The sequence below is a fragment of the Phyllostomus hastatus genome, unplaced genomic scaffold (assembly GCF_019186645.2).
Source record: "Phyllostomus hastatus isolate PE091 unplaced genomic scaffold, TTU_PhHast_1.1 phas_contig_29, whole genome shotgun sequence".
NCBI classification, from domain to species: Eukaryota; Metazoa; Chordata; class Mammalia; order Chiroptera; family Phyllostomidae; genus Phyllostomus; species Phyllostomus hastatus.
In genome coordinates this window covers 28,313,834-28,333,127 of record NW_025333835.1, presented here as the reverse complement: position 1 = coordinate 28,333,127, position 19,294 = coordinate 28,313,834, and the positions used below count along the sequence as shown (strand labels likewise).

Below are 19,294 nucleotides of genomic sequence, written 5' to 3'. Positions count from 1 at the left end.
AAGACTTTATTTATACACAGTAAGAGTTGAATTTCATATAAGTTACCGGACATGAAATATTTTTCTTTTGATTTTATGTTTAAACACCATTTAAACACGTGAAAGGGGCCACACAGGAAGAGGCAGAAAGCCAGAGATGGCCAGTTTGCTACCCCCCGAGCTAGTATATGGGCCGGTTTTATACCACTCACTCTGAAACGTGCGCAGGAGTAGAATTCTCCCACAAGGGCATGCCAGCTGTGGAGACACAACAGCGGTGGCTGACGGCATACTTCTTGAGTGTGAGTGTCACAACCTACTGTAATAAAGCCCACGAGCAGACTACCAGGACAGTGGACTACAAATCTAGATGACAGAGCTCCAGTCTCCATCCCAAGAGCTGAGCATGACAAGGTGACACCTTAGTGTGTTGGCGTACTCAACAGAAAGAAGGGGCGTGTCAGAGGGCACCAGGCAGGGCTGTCGCGCGTGTAAGGCAAAGCTTGGCTGTGTGCTCCCTCAAGCCATGAAGCAGTTTTAAACAACTACTGGAATGTTATAAATTGTAGCAAAACATTCCATAAATGCTGAGGAAAAAGTGTTCTAGAAGCCACATGGGAAAGAGCAGAATGCAGACATTTTCCACTCTTTCATTTTTACTAATTCTTAGGCAGTTTAACCTGTCCTCTCAAAAAAATGGGCACGCTTTATCCATTATGTTCTTTTTCCCAATTACAGCCGGCCTGCAATATTAGTTTCAGGTGTTCGGCACAGTGGTCAGACATTTACGTAACTTACAGTAACTTACAAAGTAGTCTGCCGATAACTCGAGTGCCCACCTGGCACCACACAGAGTCACTGCTGTATCACTGCCTGTATTCCCTGTGCTATGCTTTGCATGCCCACAGCTGTTTCCTAACCACCAACTTGTACTTCTTAATCCCTTCACCCTTTTCACCCATCCCCCTGACCCCTCTCCCCTCTGGCAACAGCCAGTCTGTTCTCTGTATCTATGTGTCTATTTCTGTTTTATTTGCTCATTTATTTTGTTCTTCAGATTCCACATATAAGTGAAATCATATGGTATTGGTGTTTCTCTGACTGACTGACTTCACTTAGCATAATCTAGGTCCATCCATCCAGGTGGTCACAAATGGTTAAGATGTCATTCTTGGTTATAGTCAGGTGATATTCCATTTGCATATGTGTACCACATCCTCTTTATCCAATCATCTACTGATAAGTGTTTAGGTTGCTTCCATATCTTGGCTACTGTGAAAAATGCTGCGATGAACACAGAGGTGCATGTATCTTATCTAGACAATTTCATGGACTTAGTCTTTCCTCAGACATTACCAACTCAGAGACAAAGTACTGAACTTTGAGCTTTCCAAAACTTGATCAGACAAGGTCAACTGTTCTCATTTATTTACACAAAGACTATTTCAGGGGAAACAAATGTTCCAAATGCCACATTTTTAAGAACTATGGTTTCTTCAAAACCACAAGCTGATGTCATATCTTTGATTCTTTACCAGAGTCCTAGAAAATAAGGGAAAAGGAAGCAAGGAGAGAGTAACAAACATTCACTGCTTCTGCTTTTATCCTTTCTTTATGCAACAGGCAGGCAGCCTTCAGTTCTAAGTCAAACAATTACAGGATTTCAGCTACATGGCCCTTTACTCACACTAGTTACAGAGTGGTCCGAGATCAGTAAAGAGATGGGGGACATCAGCTCTTTTAAGACTTTTTATTCTTCTTTACATAGGTAGGAAGTATAATCCAGACTATAGCATTCTGACCTAAACCCACAAACCACCAAGGCAGGAAGACCTTACTTTTCACAACCAGCCTTTCTACTATAAACTTCCTGGGTAATCATACTACATCTTTACATACCTGGAACCTACAGAGATGCTTGGACATAGATGCATTCAGATGTTTGGGCTAAGCTTAAACAAAGGACTTAAGGACCTCAGACAGAGATAGTATTTCACTGGTTCACTCTCAAACTCTGCACAGACTGAGGCATAGGTTTTCTGGAGAGGCTACACATTTACATTAAGTAAGCACTACTGACTGGGCTCCAACCTGAGCAAGCCCCGTTAACAGTAACATATGGCTGGCAGCTTATCTGATCCACTATTTTTACTGGGTAAACCTGAGTAGCATTAATTTCTCCCCAGCTCTCCATGACCTGATAAATAAGCATATGGGATCTAGGAAGTCCTGCTATTACTTTGAAACAGGTGTTCATAGTGTTCTTTCCCAGGTATACACAAAGTAAAGAGGATTTAACTGTGATGCATTTGCCAGAACATTCATACCAGGAAAAGAGCTGAGGAACTAGTAAATGATATTCCTAACTGGCATACTTAGGGAGTATTTAATCAGGATAAGTTAGTCATAACCCCCAAGTCTCTCAATCCTCAAACTACAGCTAGAAAAATCTATTGGGTTAACGTGCATCTTTTCCCACAGTTCTGGCACATTCAACTTATGATGACAAACGTCATGATGTAAAATTAGTAGCAATGATATATATTCATTTACAGCCCCTTAACACTGTAGATACTCAATAATTCAACTCTGAGTTACATTCAAAATGTAATAATTTGTAAAAATATGGCTTCATACCACTTTTAAGAAACATCTAGTAAAAGAGTTCATATATCCATTTGAATAATACCTAGAGCTAATCAAGAAAGTCACTTTCAACATTAGGATTAAGTTTTAAAATATATTAAGTTTGAAAGTAACTCAGGGATTATATACCTCCAATGACTGGCAGATAAATGAATTCTTTGTTCAGTGAAAGTTACAAAATTGCACCACGAAGAGTACTGCTTAATAACATTTATTCCACAGGGATCAGAGGTTTATAGTAGTTCTTAATCTGAATTTAATGTGTCAAATACTTCCTAGATCTTACTTAACAAAGCAGTCTTGCTGGTGAAAGCATCTAGTCAACATAACTAAAGCATTAAACCTCTTCTACTTCTCAGACCTTAACCAGCCCCGAGGCCACATGCCGAAAGCTCTTCTCCCACGGCTGGGTCCTTCTGCGGGTCTTCTCTAACCAGGACAATGGTCTAAAAGTGAAGTTGAAAAGTGAGAGTTGGAAAGGGGAAAACTCCCTGGACTGTCAACTGATTTTTACTTAATCGCCGGTCAAATGAAGAAAAGCTGTGACCCCACGGACCAAATACCATGGTGTCCAGGAGCAGAGTGATCTCTACAGCGTCACCTGGCTCATCATCCGACTTCCCACCTGCGGTCAATAAGGGAAATTAAAAAGTACTTTAGTAGTAATTATACTTCAAAAGCATGCTTAAAAATTCCCTTTTATAGAAGCAACTTTTCCCTTAGGCCTGACTGCTAATGTTTAAATCAAATTTAAGGACAGTAAAAAAATAGCCACAAATGTGACAAGAATGTGTGAAAGTAATGACTTAACCGAAAGGAACAAGGGAAGAGTGACCTGATAACCCATCAACCACGTGATGTGCTCATGCAGGTTCTAGACGGCTGCTTTCAATGAGACTCCAGCCACAATGCAAACTGGGACAACCAGCTAGAATAATTTCCAAGTTCTACATTGCAAGACCGGGATCAGTTAAGAAAGATGCTACAGAATTTAATTCTATGAAGAAACAGGCTAGATGATATTGTGCCTACAAGTAGTAGGTCCCCCCTCCCCACCTCCAGAAACTAAGGATAGACTAGATAACCACTAAGAGTCCCCTGACCTTGACCATGTATGCTGTGATGGAAAATCCAAGCCCAGTGCGCCATCAGGTTGCACCAGAAGTTACTCAATAGAAGAGTGATAGAAATGAAATGTGGACAATACTTTCTATAACACTCTTCTTTCAGTAAGGGACACAACACATGTGCTTATATCCTAGTGGCAGAAAAGGCCTCTGACCCACTAATCTTAAAAGGTAGTAGAAAGTAAACATAAATTTAAGAGTTTTGACCAAAAAAAAAGACACCTTTCTTGGGGGCAGAAAGCCTAAAACTAACTACTTTCATGATTTTATTATAATACCTGCACAGAGAAGAACATTAAACTATACATAAAAGTCTGAAACAGCCAGACCCACTTTCCGGAGTTGTCTTAGAATTGGGAGGCAATTACATAAGCAGCGCCTATAACTTTAAGGAGATAACCTCGGCAGCCGACTTCCTGCAGTGAAAAGATCAGACCATTAGTACACACATACTCTCCTTCCTGCCACCTCATCTCTAGAACTTGACAATTCTATTTTCACATCATCAAGGCCTATTGCATTTCCATTCCATTCTACAGTTGTGATTATGGCAATTTTAAAGCGATCCTGAGATGGCGCACCACACAAATGTGGCTTTTCAGTGTTTTTGATGCAATGAGTATCACGAACAAAGCACTGGATGCTGGAAAAGGACCAAGGGGAAGAAAAGCCATTGCTGGCACTGCACCCTCATCGCCAGTGAGGAGCATCACAGGCCTGCAGCTCCCACTCGCTTTCTTCCTCCATCTCTCCTCGCCCCTCCTGGGTCATCTGGGGGCCAACATTCTCTAGACCTCGTGGGTCTTTTCCCTTATACTTTTCCGCCATCAAGATAGGGACACAAAGTAAATCTTTGCAGAACCAAAAACCCCTGCCATTTGCTCCACAACTTATAACTTGCCTACGTACAAAACTATAGTTTGAAAATAAATTTCCTTCAAAACTTTGAAGAAAATACTCATTTTTCATCTAGCATCCGGTATTGCTTACGAAATATCTGAGGTCCATCACCATTGTAGATAGCCTCTTTCTTCCTTTGAACATTTTTAGGATTTTCTCTTTAACTTCAGAAAATCTGAAACTCAACCAGGAGGTCTAGGTGCAGGTCTTTTTCTCATCTATTCTATTTCATGCTGAGGACTTGCCTTTCTTCAGCTCAGAGAAGTCTTCTTGTTATTTATTCGTACTTCCTTCCTCCCAACTATCTGTTCCTGCTTCTAAACCTGTTTAAAATGAGAGGTTCTGGATGTGTCCTCTGTCCCCTAGCTTCTCTATTTTCTCTCTCCTCTTTTGGGGAGATTCCTTTGCCTAAATCAGGTGAGCAGCTTGGTTTTTAGCCCTGTTCATTTTTTAAGGGTTTCCAGCAAGTTAAAAGTGACTTAAAAATTATTTGACTGCTTATTTTCCCAGCAACCCGTTCTTGTTTTAAAAGTGTATCACTGCCCTGGCCGGTGTGGCTCAGTTGGTTGGAACGTCATCCCATACACCAGAAGGTCACAGGTTCAATCCCCGGTCAGGGCACATGCCTGGGTTGCAGGTTCCGTTCCCAGTCAGGATGTGTGCAAGAGGCAACTAACGGATTTTTCTCTCCTTCCCTTTCTCCCTCCCCTCCCCTCTAAAATCAGTAAGCATGTCCTTGGTGCAGATTTAAAAAGTGTATTACTGTCCTAACTCTGAGCACATAATTTCTCTATACTCCCAGGTACTCATTTCCTACAAAGTCTGTTGCTATTTATTTATTTATTTATTTATTGCTGTTATATTTTTCCCCCAAAAGTCAGATTTTGTTGCTGGTTTATATTTATGAGTAAAAACTAAGTTCATCTTAGAGGTAACGAGCTTGCATGGCCTCTGCGCCGACACAGGTATTACCCCCATGGGCCTCGACCTCTAAGGAGAAAGCTGACACGGGCACAATGTACGGGGTGGGTGAGTCCACAGCACGCTTTCCACGTGCGGGTGCGGGTGTGGGCCGCAGCGGAGTGGCTGAGGACCTCCCCAGTGCAGAGGAAGGAGGCCTTTATCCCCGGGGCGGGCTGCTGTAGAAGCCCATCTACCCCTCCTCCCAGCCCCTGCTCAGTCCAATGTGGGTATCTGCAGTTACCGTGAGCTCTGCTTCGCAGTCAGGGGTAGAAATCTCACACTCAGATCTCTCCTCATAGATAGGTGTCTCCGCCCTGGCCTGATAGCTCCGTCGGTCAGTCAGATCATTGTGCCATACACCAAAAGGTTATGGTTTCATCCCCAGTCAGGGGACATATGGGAGACAACTGATTGAAGTTTCTTTCTCCCACCCCCCACACACTCCTTTCTCTCTCTCTAAATCAATAAACATATCCTTGGGTGACGATAAAAAAAAACAAAACGTTATCTCGTCCTATCCTCAAACTAGACATCTCCACCACCTGCAGTCATCATCTGTGGCACATGTTAGCAGCTCCCACTGCTTAGCATATCCTTCTACTGATCCTGCATTCCTTGCCTGAAAATGAAGATCACAATCACACAGCATGTACTATACACACACATGCACATGAACACACACACACCACCACTATAAATCTGAATTTCCAAAGACATGTTTTATACCACACACCCTCCATACACCGGCCCCCCGCCCCCGCCACACACACAAGTCATTCCTTGAAATGCAATCTTACAGCTATGACAGTGGGAAAAAATTAAACTCACAAATAGAAACTGACAACAGCTCCAACTCAAATACATGAAACATGTTACTATATAAAGTTTTAAAGCTCCATGTATTCTAAATAAATGAGAATATAAAAGCCTTATGAATCATGGAGAGTCTGGCCACATTTTAAGCTACCACTTCTCACACTGAGTCACCCAAGAAATTCAGAATATTGCCCTGACCGGTGTAGCTCAGTTGGTTGAGCGTCATCCCACAAAGTGAAGGTCACCAGTTCAATTCCTGGTCCGGGTACATGATTGGGTGGCAGGTTCAGACCCCAGTTGGGGCACATAAGAGCAGCAACCAATCGATGTTTCTCTCCCTTTCTTTCTCCTTCCCTTCCCCTAGCAAGGAAGAAAGGAGGGCGGGAGGGAGGGAGGGATGGAAGAAATTCAAAATATTACTGAGAAAAGCAGAAGGAAGTATTTCCAAGTTTATATAAATTAAAGAATCCCCCTAAAATGCTAAAAGTTTAACTTTACTCACATTCCAAAGAATTTCTAAAATCACTATTTCACTCTCCACATATTTCCATATTTCAACAAAGGCTCCACCACATAAGACAATTCAGGCAATACCCTGTATCTTTCCTGTCTAGAATCATGTCATTTCTTTGCTTAAATCCATTCACAGGGCTCCCAACCATCTTAAGATAAAATCCAGAATCCTTAACCACTTTGAAAATCCTGTATACTTCTCTAGTTTCATTTAGAGCCACTCAGTTCATGCTTTCCCCCTCCATTAAACTCCCTCCACAGTAGTCTGCCAGTTCCTCTCACGTCATGAGTCTCGTCCCATCTCGGGGCCTTTGCACACGCTGGTCCTGTGCTCAGGACTGCTCTCCCACCCCGCGCCCACAGAAGCACCTGCTGATCTCTTCCTGACTCGCTGACATGTCATTCCTGGCCACAGCCCTCAGACTCAGGTGCATTAGCATCACGCTTGTTTAAGGGGAAGGGGAAAAAAAGAACAAGAGCTGCTCTATTTACAATGTTTCTTGACTCCACTGCATACTCCAAAATCAGATTGGAATCTGTCTCGCCACTGTACCTGTGGTGTGCAACGCTGTGCCTGCACCAGCAAGCACTCCATACATTCACTGCAAGATCTAGCATGGGAATCGTCTTTGATCAGGGCCCCATATTTCAGAAAAGGGCAGTCTATAAATTCTTACACAAGCTGACTGATTCTCTTTCAGACACGTACGTCCCAAGTAACAGGCATGATCTACCAAAATAAATTTTCACTGCCATGGAGGGGAATTTAATCAGCCATCAGAGTAGCATACAAAAGCAGTTAACAACTACTTTGGGAGAATCTCTATTGCTTTATTTTTCCTTACTGAGGAAGGTAACAAAGTAGCATGTCAATTATACATTCATTATAACAAACATTATGCACTGTCACAAGTTATTGCTTATTTTAATAAACACCTTCCTAATCATGGTAAAAAGACAAAACAAACACAACTACATTGAAACATATAAAACAGAAACTGTAAATTTCATAGGAACACAATCTCAATTATTTGTCACTCTCTGTACTAAAGAACATTTCCGATAGTGAAACAAATGCATTGGGACTATTCTGAATGTAAGAGCAAAGAAAACATGTGATAGAAGCTCACGGCCATGAAAACGTGTCTTCGATTTCCAGGACATGCAAACAGCAGCAAATGTCAAGAGACCACATCTCTACACAAACATTTCGGTATGGTTCCAGGCCATCTTTCCGCTGAGAAAGGGAATCCTTTACAAAGCTCACCTAAAATGAACTGCACAGACTGAGTTTTAATTTTGTGTTCCAAATTTGACAGAGCACCTCAAGACTGGAAACATGAACTGATGAAGATAGCATCTCGGGCCACGCAAGGAGAGACTGGACAGGTTCCAGGAGACAAGACACTTAAGCAAGCTTCTTAATGTCTCAGTTCAATCTGTGGCTTTTACAAATGAAAAGGCCACCTTCAGAGCATGAATTAGTCAACAACTCTCTTCTTCGTTGGCTAAATTTAGAGAGAAACACTCCATCATAACAACCAAGACAAGAATGGAAAACTGGTATCATATGAAGATAAAGAAAAACCCAATAATGAAGTAGCATCTACTCACATTTGCTGAGCGTGATCCCAGAGGACACGAGACAGTCACAGAGAAACATGACCCAAGACAGCGATTGTGCAGGGCTACACTATTTGTGAAAACTACACCCACACTCCCCAAATGTGACCTGTCCTGATTCAATAGTTACGGACATTCAAGTATCTTAAGGTGAGATAAGCTTTTATTAACTGGCCCCAAATTAACTGAGCCACATATTGGGTGTTTCAAATTACTTAGATAAGCTTTTGATCATTATTTGGTTATTTAACATCCCAGCCTCATGACCTGGACTTTAGCAAAGACTCTAGATTATTAGTCTTATTCCAATTTAGGGTATCGTGTGAGTTAATGCTATCCATGAAAGTTCTGTGGGTGTTTGTTACTTATAATCTAAAGAGGGGAGGAAAAGTGGGGAAGAATACAGAAAAGCATGTCAGAAATGGAACACATACAGATCTGAGAACAGAAGAGACAGACTAACGAGGTTGTCTTGAATTTTCTACTATTCTTGAATAAACTTCACTCATAAAACTTTTCAATTTGAGACTCCTAACTCCAACAAATATATTTATAGGTAGAGAAAATAGATAACCCCTGAAGAAAAAAATGCTATTAGTTTTCTATCAAGTATAAATAGCTAAACAAAGATGATTCCCTGTATTTTTGGTTTCATTTCTAAATAAAGAGCTGTATATTAGGGACTCTGGCTGGGCAGCTCAGTTAGTTAGAGCGTCCTCCTGACAGGCCAAGATCGCAGGTTTGATCCCCAGTCAGAGCATGTACAAGCATCAACCAATGACTGTATAAATAAGTGGAACAACAAATCAATATTTCTCTTTCTCTCCCCCCCCAACTTTCTGTCTCTAAAATCAAATAAATTTTAAAAATATAATTTGAAAAAGAACAGCAGCCCTGACTGGTGTTGCCCAGTGGGTTGGGCACCATCCTGCAAACCCAGAGGTCCCTGTATCAATTTCCGTTCAGGGCACACGCCAGGTCCCAGGTTGTGGGGTGGGCGTGTGAGAGGCAGCCAATTAATGCTTCCCCTGGCACTGACAGTCTCTTCCTTTTTCTCTCCCTTCCCCTCTCTCTAAAAAAAATAATGAAGCCTTTAAAAAATAAAATATAAAAGAACTGTATATCAGAAATGTGTCTCTGTTTATAGCACTTCACATTCTTCAAAGTATGTAATTTCACATTTGACATTTCCTGAAATCTTTACAATAGCTCTGTGAAATCTGTTAAATGTGCCCACTTACTAAGCAAAACACTGGAAACAAGTTGGCATGTTCCTAATTGCACAGTGAAGTCGGCATGAGGCATTATGGGCACCAAGTCGAACTGCTAGACCAACAACTCTTCCACCATATTGGTTCACTGGATAATTAGCATTCAACACCTACAGGGTGAGAGGAACTATTCCAGGCACTGGGAATAGTGCTGGGAAGGGGAGAGCAATACGCAAGCCCCCACCCTCAGAACTAATATTTTAATGAGCGCTGCCATGTGATTCTTTTTCCTGGCTTGCCTACTCGGATGCCATTTACAACACCAAATGTTCAATGACTTTCTTTGCTCTTGAGTCTAAGGAACTGAAATGTAGTCAAATTAATAAATCACAAAAAAAACAAACGTTCACAACTTAAAACACGTTTGGCAGCAATTCAAAATGAAATTAAGGTACAGGCCCCTATCCTCAGGGGCTTCCAAACGGAAAATATCAAATGTTGTTAGGACCATTTTCAAGAGAGAAGAAACAACCAAGATATTGAGTTTTGTCTAGCATTGCATATTCACATGAGGGTTTAGTGCTGGGGGGAAAAAAACTATCGTTCTGAACTTCCTTAATTAATTTTAAACCAATAGGCTACAGATTTAGAAGTACCAGAATATTTAACTTTCAGCAATTATTTTACTTTTAATGTTACTTTCTGTATATTATCCAAAAAAGCCAATTACTTTTTTCAAATATATTAGGAAAGAGACCTAAAATTTAAGCCTTTACTATGTCTACTTTGTAAACACCTTTATTTAATCTCTTAAAACTCTAAATATAAATGTAAAAGAGAAAAAGCTTAAGTGATTTACCTGCTTTGACTATTTGATATGTAAGACTTTATAAATTATGAAACTTGGAATTAAAAAACCAGTTTGGAAAAGGGAAAATAATGTTGGGATGCACAGTAAAGTTTTCAGTTAATTTAGTTAATATTCAATTAATTTCCCTATGAGAATTTAAGGGTATTAAACACATATACCAGTCATCTGTAAGGATATACACCTCATATCCCTTACACAAAAAATAACTAACTTACACACACATTTAACCAATTTGCAAAATTGTAGCTCTGAAGACAAAGCACTTCTCTTAGCAATACCTTTCAACAGTCATAACACCTGTACTATCTCCCTATTAAAATTAAATCTCACAAAACATCACTTACTTCCCCTGTCTTCAGAAAAATAAACTTTCAGAAAAGCAGGGTTTTAATAAGCCTGTTCTCACAACCTCAAGACAAAACACTTCCCATACGCTCCCCCATAACTTGCCAAGTTTTGTTACCTAGAGCCCAGTCACAGTCGTCAGGGGCAACATGAAGGCTCTGAGGACCTCCCAAATCAAAAATGGAGGCAGCAAGAAGAGAGCCAGAGGTCCTTCCAGAAGTTACAATCCAGAAGAGCTCATCAGCAGCCACACCACTAGAGGCACCCTTGAGAGAAATGCTGCCGGGTCTACCTACTGAAACTGAGCCTGACAAATTCTTACTCAGGTGCGGTCCTGCAGGGGCCTCCTCCTCAAGCAGGAAGGAGCTCATTTGTAACCAGGAAAACAGCAGAGGCCAAGTTCCTGGGGTATAAGAGGGAATAAGAAGAGGATTTAAGACCAGGGAGCCAGAGGGTATATATATATATATATACACACACACAAGGTCCACCCACCAGATACACTTGGGCTCCTCACAGCCATGGCCCCTCTCCACATGTTCTACAGGGAATTAATCTTTAATTTATGAGTAATTTTCACCCTCAAAACATCAGGGTCAAAAATAGAAACCGAATATCTGGACTATTTGTTCTCTAGAAGCAGCACCTTATCTGAAGCCCAGGCTACCGTGGAGGAACACTGCCCTGCCCCTTCGGTAAAAGAGTGAGTGTGTGAGCGAGACAGAGCAGGACAGGATGACTGGACCCTTCTTCGACTCTAAGCCCTAAGCGCTCCTTGTCATGGTGGCAGGTGGTCTTACCAAACAGTCTATACATGCACGGAATGTATACAACCACTGATCATTCTGCAACAAAGTGCAGTAAAGTAAGTAAGAACTGTTATTTTACATTAAACATTGTGAAAGGGAAAGCAATGTTCGAAGCTGATACTTCAAGCCATGCCCATCTGTCTTCTGGAAGAAAAAGATGGCTAGTAAGGAGAGTGGTGCAAAGACTCCGCCTCACTTAAAATATTGGAAACTCAAACTGAAATGATAACAGTAGGTACTGTGACACTGGGTTCAGAAAGAATTAAATATTCATTTATTTTAGCAACAACACATATGACAGGCCAGGTGCCCTTCTAGCTGGTGTGACCAACAAAACAGAGTCCCTGTCCTTGGGTACAAACGTATACACCAGTGAAGGGAAACAGACCCGGTCTCAAAGAAAATGCTCAAAAATAGTTATTTTCTGAAAATGCTGAGTGTTCAAGAGAGAAATGAAGTCTACATAAAAAAGAAAATGCTTTACTATAGTTACTTGAAACTTCTAAAATACAGAATGTGCACATTGTTCCAATTAAATATTTATGCTGTGAGTAAAGTTTAAGTTAAAATTGTAATTTTAATGTATGTTAATTAGCTATCTTTGACAAAGGACCCCCTTAATTGGGAGCCAGTATGAATTCTTCAATATGGAGGACTAAATAAGAATTCGTGTCTATTCTCTTACAAGCCCACGCTAGAATGGCAGCTAAACTTAAAGTCCTATAAACCCAAGTGAAGTCTGAATAGGAGAGGAGACCCTAACAAACTAAGTCAAGTCATTTCACTCATAAATGAAAAGACAGGTAAACACTAAGTAACAGAGTTGGGTTTCAGCATTCACTGCTCCAAGGGCCACAGTGGGGGATAAGCCGACAAAAACCCAGAAAGGCTGCAGAGTTGAAGGTGCAATGGGTGACAGAGGGGAGGAGGGACTCCACAGTGAAGCCAAACAGGACGACTGTTTCAAAGTTGGCTGGGTTTCAATGCCCTTGGGCTCCCTCCCCTGCCCAAGCAGCCCTCCTCTCCTGCTTTTCTCAAAGACAGGTTTCATTACTTAAACTGAAACAGAAAGCTGCAAGATTTGACACTTTACCCAAATAAGTGCACCCTGCAAAACAACAGGAGGTGTAAGTGAGAAGTCAGTACATACTAGAGGGTCGACTCAGTGAGGGCAGGGACTTAACATCTGTTTGGACCACTACTGTATCTCCATTACCACAATGGTGCCAGGCACAAAGGAGGTACTTAATAAATATGCAACAAAGGAGTTTAGAACTACAAGGGTTTTTTAAATCTCCAAGTAAGTAGAACATCAAAAAAAATCAAAAAGAAAAGAAAAGAGAAAAATAATAACTGAGAACATGGAGCCAGGAGATTTGACGTCTGACTAAAAGGAGAACCTGGAAAGAGAGAACAAAGAACACTGGAGTGGAGGGGAGAATTACAAAGAAAAACTGCTTGAAATTTTGCAAAGCTTAGGTTTCGAGGTTGCCTACTAATGGTCTAGCACAGAAATGAAATTTCAAAATACCAGGGAGAAAAGATTCTAAAATACCTCCAGAGTTAATAAAAAAAGTCACAAGAATCAGAAACGAGAATGAAATGGGACTTCAAAAGCAAGCCTAAAGCTAAAATATAATGGGAAAAAATGCCTTCTAAACTCTGTTGGAAATGGTTTCTAACCTAGAATTCCATACCTCGTCCAAAAGACAAGCAAGTGTAAGAGTGAGGGTACAATAAAGGCACTTTCAGACATAATGGGGTTCTCAAAGTTTGCCTCCCACATATCCTGTATCCTCTCCTACTTCCCCAAAAGCAACAGGAGAATGTATTCTATAGAAGAAGGAATATAAAGAAAAGGAAGTCTCTGCCTCTAGGAAACAGGTGAGACAACACTGAAGAGAGAATAGGAGAATTCCTAAAATAAGAGCAAACGGAAGTCCCGCCATGACAGCTGAGCAGGGGCCCTCGGAGAACCTATTCAGAGGGCACTGCCAGGACGACTAGTTAAAAAAAAAAAAAGCCTTGATGGCTTTATATATGAAAAGATGATTTGCTTGGAGAGTGTGGGAATAAATTAAGTAAGCGTAATTTTACAATTAACTCTAGGAAAAACAAAAAGACAAACATTGTGTGGCTTAGATATGACTATTTCTATCATAATCAATACATCTTAAAATTAGTCAAAAGCTGCAGGGGGTGTTATAAAAAAATTAAGCCTTCACCATCCAAATCAGAGAGCTAATGGATAATGCTTTAAACTGACAATCCAAGTGATAGCCATATAGATACGGCATTTATAGGTAGAGGCAAATGACAGTATCAAAACAAATGGCTCATTCCCTGGCTGGCGTAGCTCAGTGGATTGAGTGCAGGCTTCAAACCAAAGCATCGCAGGTTCGATTCCCAGTCAGGGCACATGCCCGGGTTGCAGGCCACGGCCCCCAGCAACCGCACATTGATATTTCTTTCTTTCTCTCCCTCTCCCTCCCTCTCTCTCTCTCTCTCTCTCTCTCTCTCTCTCTCTCTCTCTCTCTCTCTCTCCCCCCCTCCCTCCCTCTTCCCCTTCCCTTCCCTCTCTAAAAATAAATAAATAAAATCTTTAAAAAATCATTAAAAAATGGCTCTTGTGAAACAATTACATCTGGGTAATAAAATGGGCATGGGAGGATGGGGGAGGAGCTTGCTATTTTCCTTATAGTATCAGGAAGACTAACACTTCCTAAGCTATAGCCATATTGCTTTATAAAAGATACATTTCAAAAAAATCATCCAGTGAATAAACTGATCCGCTGGGTACTTCTTGTCTCATATTGGGATTATGGATCTTTGGAATAAAAGCATTATTCTCACCGCAAGAGGATTTAGATTTCTATACAAATTTAGCAAAGGACTAATTTTGGCTTTGAAATGCTAGTTCTCTGCTTAACATCTCTTATATGAAATTTAAATAAATTAAATCATGAATAAAACACAGCAACTTGTCAATTCATTTCCTCGGAATCTCACAATTCTGCTATAGCCCCCTGTCAATGAAGGTAAAAACAGATAATAAGGCACTTAGCCTAAAATCTCAAAAGCCACCACAATTAGGATTATTTACATCCAATTTAACAAAAGCCTCTCCTCTATTTTTTTTTAAATCAACCTTCCACGTCAGTGTGCCCTGTATGCAAATGAACTAAAGCAAGGGTCAGCAAAGGGGGCTTGAGTGCCCAGATCCAACTGCCCCTATTTTTGTAACACCCACCAGCTAAGAACGGATTTTACATTTTTTAATCCTTTGTAACACATGAAAATAAAAAAAATCACATCCTGGCTGGCGTAGCTCACTGGATTGAGTGCGGGCTGCGAACCAAAGTGTCACAGGTTTGATTCCCAGTCAGGGTACATGCCTAGGTTGCAGGCCATAACCCCCAGCAACTGCACATTGATGTTTCTCTCTATCTCCCTCCATTCCCTCTCTAAAAATAAATAAATAAATAAAATCTTTAAAAAGAAAGTGAAATGTTTAAAAAAATCACATGAAATTCAAATCTCAATGTCTGCAGATAAAGATTTATTATCGAACACAGGCTTGTTCATTCATGTCTGCATCTGGGGCTGCTCTCCAGTGACGGCAGAGATTACGCATGGCCTGCAAAGTCTAAACTCTTACTATCTGGTCCCTTGTGTTGACCCCTGAGCTAAAGAACTGCAGTTCTAAATTTCATTTGAATTTTAAATAAAATTAAGCCAAATCAATATATTTAAAAAAATGTACATATAAAAAGGCCTTGAATCCAGGAGTGCATGCATAAGAAACCTGGGGATGGTCCACACGACCTTGGAAGAGAGGCGTCCAGAGGGCTTACGTGGCTTGCTGAGGGCCGCCCGGGAAAGAGGGAGTAGCTTCAGGACTGGAGTCTCCGGACTCAGAGACGGTAGTTCTCCCAGGGCAGCACCTGCTGCCCAAGTCTTAACCCACATACTCCTTTGTTCCTAACTCCAGTCTTCGACTTTGTTGCTAAATAACTGACTTGAATCAAAATGTTAATAAAACATGCTTTTTGGATTTGATCTTCCCCAAATATCTAAAACAGATTTCTTGTGAAATTTACTTATGACTGTGCCAAAAAAAAAAAAAATAGCAGAAGAGGATGCAGGGGCTATGGAGAGTCTTCGTCACCCCAGAGACCCAGGCTCGTCTTGGCTCCACCCCCCGGGTTTCACTCTGGCCTCAGAATCCTCTAAATTTCTCTAAACCTCACTTTTCTCACCTCTAAAAGCGAGCCTAGTACCTATCTCAGATGAGGGTGGTGAGACCAAATAAAATGAAGGCCATCAAAAACCTAACATACTGACTGTCACAGAATTAAGGCCTCAAGAAATGTGACCTATCATGCTTTGTCTTATCATGTCCAAACACTTCATAATCAGTCGTGACCCTGAAGAGCTTCACAGGCAGTGTTCTCGAACTTCAGCGTCCGTAAGAGCCACACCGGTGACCCTGCCAGTGCAGTCCCCTTGGCCCTGCTCCCAGCTACCTGCTATTTAATCTGGAAGGGGCAGGAATCTGCATTTTCACACCTAAGTGACATGTGGATAGGGGCAGTCCGTGGAACAGAAACCGTGTCCTAGGTGATGAAACAGACACCGTGAGGTTAGCAGGCAAGCAGAGCCCAACTCCAGCATTTTGCCGTGTATAATGCACACTTTTTGCCCAAATGTTTGAAGGAAAAATAAGGATTAGTACTACATGTAAAGCACACATGGGTAGTACTAATTCCGTATCTACTACAGAAATGTTTTTAATTCTTTTATTTATCCTTATGCATTAAAAGTGTTACTACAGAAAGCAATAACGATATCTGTATGGAAAATACTGCCCTGGAATACAATTAATCAGTTTTCGTTGTTTCTGAATATAAAAAAAATAATTGAGTTAAAAAATTAATATGAAAGATTTTTTTCCTGAAACTTTAAGCCAAAAATGTGGGTGCACACTATACACAAGAGTGCAGTGTACCCAGGAGCACAGTACACACAGCAAAATATGGTAAATGCTGCTTTATTAAGTAGTCTACATAACCGGAATAGCAAGGAGCTGAGCACTAATCATTCCTTTCTGCTGTGTTTCCTTGTTATAGTCTCATTTTTTTAACTTAAACTTTTGTTGAGCTCCATAAGTTAACTTATGTTACACACAATACAAGATTATTTCCCAATTTATAAATGACTTTAGAACTTGCAGTTTTACATCCAGCTAAACATTTAAAGAATTCAAAATGGTCAGTACCTGGGTCCCAATGGAACCTCAGTTTCCTGTCTTGAAACTCAGCCACACAACCTCGTTACCATCCCCAGAGAATTTAAAACGGACCCATCATGCTTAAGGTCTATTTGCACACAGGAAGAAAAAAAGAAACAGAAAAACAATACGTACTCCTACCTTATAATGCAAACTAGAACAAGCTGAAAATATGGCTGAAAACAAGCACAAAACAAAATTCACTCTGTATGAAGAACCCCTGCCGTGTAATACATGTAACGTGAATCACATGCAATAGCCACGCCTCAGGGTGAGGTTTTCCCACGACGTGTCTACTCCAAAACCAGCAAAAACAGTGGACCCTGGCAGGAGTCCGAGGATGTAAACGGGTAGGGGGTAGGCGGGCGAGCGATTACCTTGCTCCAGCCTGAGGCACAGGGAGCGCCTCGCCGCTTCCATCTCCGGCGTCGGGTTATCCAGGACGTGCCTGCACCACTGCAAAGGGCTCAGGGATTTCTCTGACGCGGAGAGTGTCTTTGAAGAGCCAACGTACAACCTTTAAGAGAGAAATCTACATTATAGGTATTATACAGGTTTATAGAGATTACCGGCCTTCTAGAGAAAAGTAACATGTATTTAACAATTTCTACCAAAACAGAACTCACATTTGATTAGTTCAAATACCAAAATTACTTTAACAGGCAAACATCCCCAAGTAGAATTTGACACTTTCTGTAGCTTGGTGGGAAGGATTCCAAAAAACTAGGAAAGTGTGTCTGAGAGCCAGAGATTGGAGGCTTTTGTTACTGAACTAACCTTGAACAGATACCATGACGACCTGACCACCTCACTCACATTTCTAGAAATGAAAATTCTCATCTCCTTCTTGGCTACAGAATCTTACATGAACTTGGGCTAATGTATGTAAACATGACAGAGCAAACAAAGCAAATCTCATGTGCTTTTTAAAAGTGAAAAGTTGTCTGTTGATTCTCTCAACATTCAAATAATGAGATATTTCTCTAGTCAAAGTCTATACTAAATTTGGTAAGTGCTTGTTTCTCATTAAAGCCAGACAAGCAGCTCTGAAAGATATGTTTTAGGATGAACTGACTTCCAGCATTACATAATAATGGGTAGGATTCAAAATAACCACAAGGCCATGTAAGTTAAAACATAGATTTCTGCCCTGGCTGGTGTGGCTCAGTGGATTGAGTGCCAGTCTGGCAACCAAAGGGTCGCTTGTTTGATTCCCAGTCAGGGCACACGCCTGGGTTGCAGGCCAGGTCCCCAGTTGGGGACATGCTAGAGGCAACCACACATTGATGTTTCTCTACTCCTCCTCCCTCCCTTCCCCTCTCTCTAAAAATAAATATTTTTAAAAAACATTTCCTTTCATTGATATATAGTTCTAAGGTAAATTTTAGAATTTCAGTGACAGAGTTGTATAAAAAGGCTTATCTTCAGGATTAACCAACAGTTAAGTAAAAAAAAAATAGGAAAAAAGGAAATTATAATCACTGGTTCTAGTAATTGACCTTACTTTATAAAGCTGTATTCTAATTACAAATCTCATTAGAGTAATACTCATCCTTTTTTTATTTCACTTTTTCTTAAAGATTTTTTTACTTTTAGAGAGGGAAGGGAGGAAGATAGAGAGAGAGAGAAACATCAATGTGCAGTTGCTGGGGGTTATGGCCTGCAACCTAGGCATGTACCCTGGCTGGGAATCGAACCTGCGACACTTTTGGTTCACAGCCCGTGCTCAATCCACTGAGCTACACCAGCCAGGGCAGAGTAATACTCTTTCAGCAAAGTTACCGTAATTCTAGTGGGTGCACTTTCTTGGAAGTACCATCCTTCGTTATTCACTCTTTTACTGTTTATAGTCAGGAGTCCCACCTCTTTGGTAAATTATTTTAAGTCAGGGGTTGACAAACTTCTGTAAAGGGCCAGCTAGTAAGTATTTAGGGTTTGTGGGCCACAGTCTCTGCCTCAACCACTCGATTCTACTATTGCCACCCAAAACCACCACAGATGATTTGTACATGTATAAGTTCCTATAAACTTTACCTATAGACATTAACAGTTGAATTTCCTGTAATTTTCACATGTCATGAAATAGTATTCTTTTGATTTTTTTGATAATTTAAAATTAAAAAATCTAGCTGACCAGTCATACAAACCAGGCCCAATGCACCCATAGGATACAATTTGCTAATTCCTACTTCAGATGAAGA

General features: G+C 40.8%; 1 protein-coding gene across 2 annotated transcripts in view; it reads right to left on the bottom strand.

Moving 5' to 3' along the window:
- The window catches only part of SLAIN1 (SLAIN motif family member 1), a 59,183-nt gene that overhangs the window by 27,776 nt on the left and 12,113 nt on the right, over positions 1 to 19,294 (bottom strand). For both annotated transcript variants that reach the window (XM_045839108.1, XM_045839109.1), the window contains exon 2: positions 17,471 to 17,610. In XM_045839108.1, coding sequence (XP_045695064.1) covers positions 17,471 to 17,610 — 140 coding nt within the window. The remainder of the gene's footprint in view (positions 1 to 17,470; positions 17,611 to 19,294) is intronic.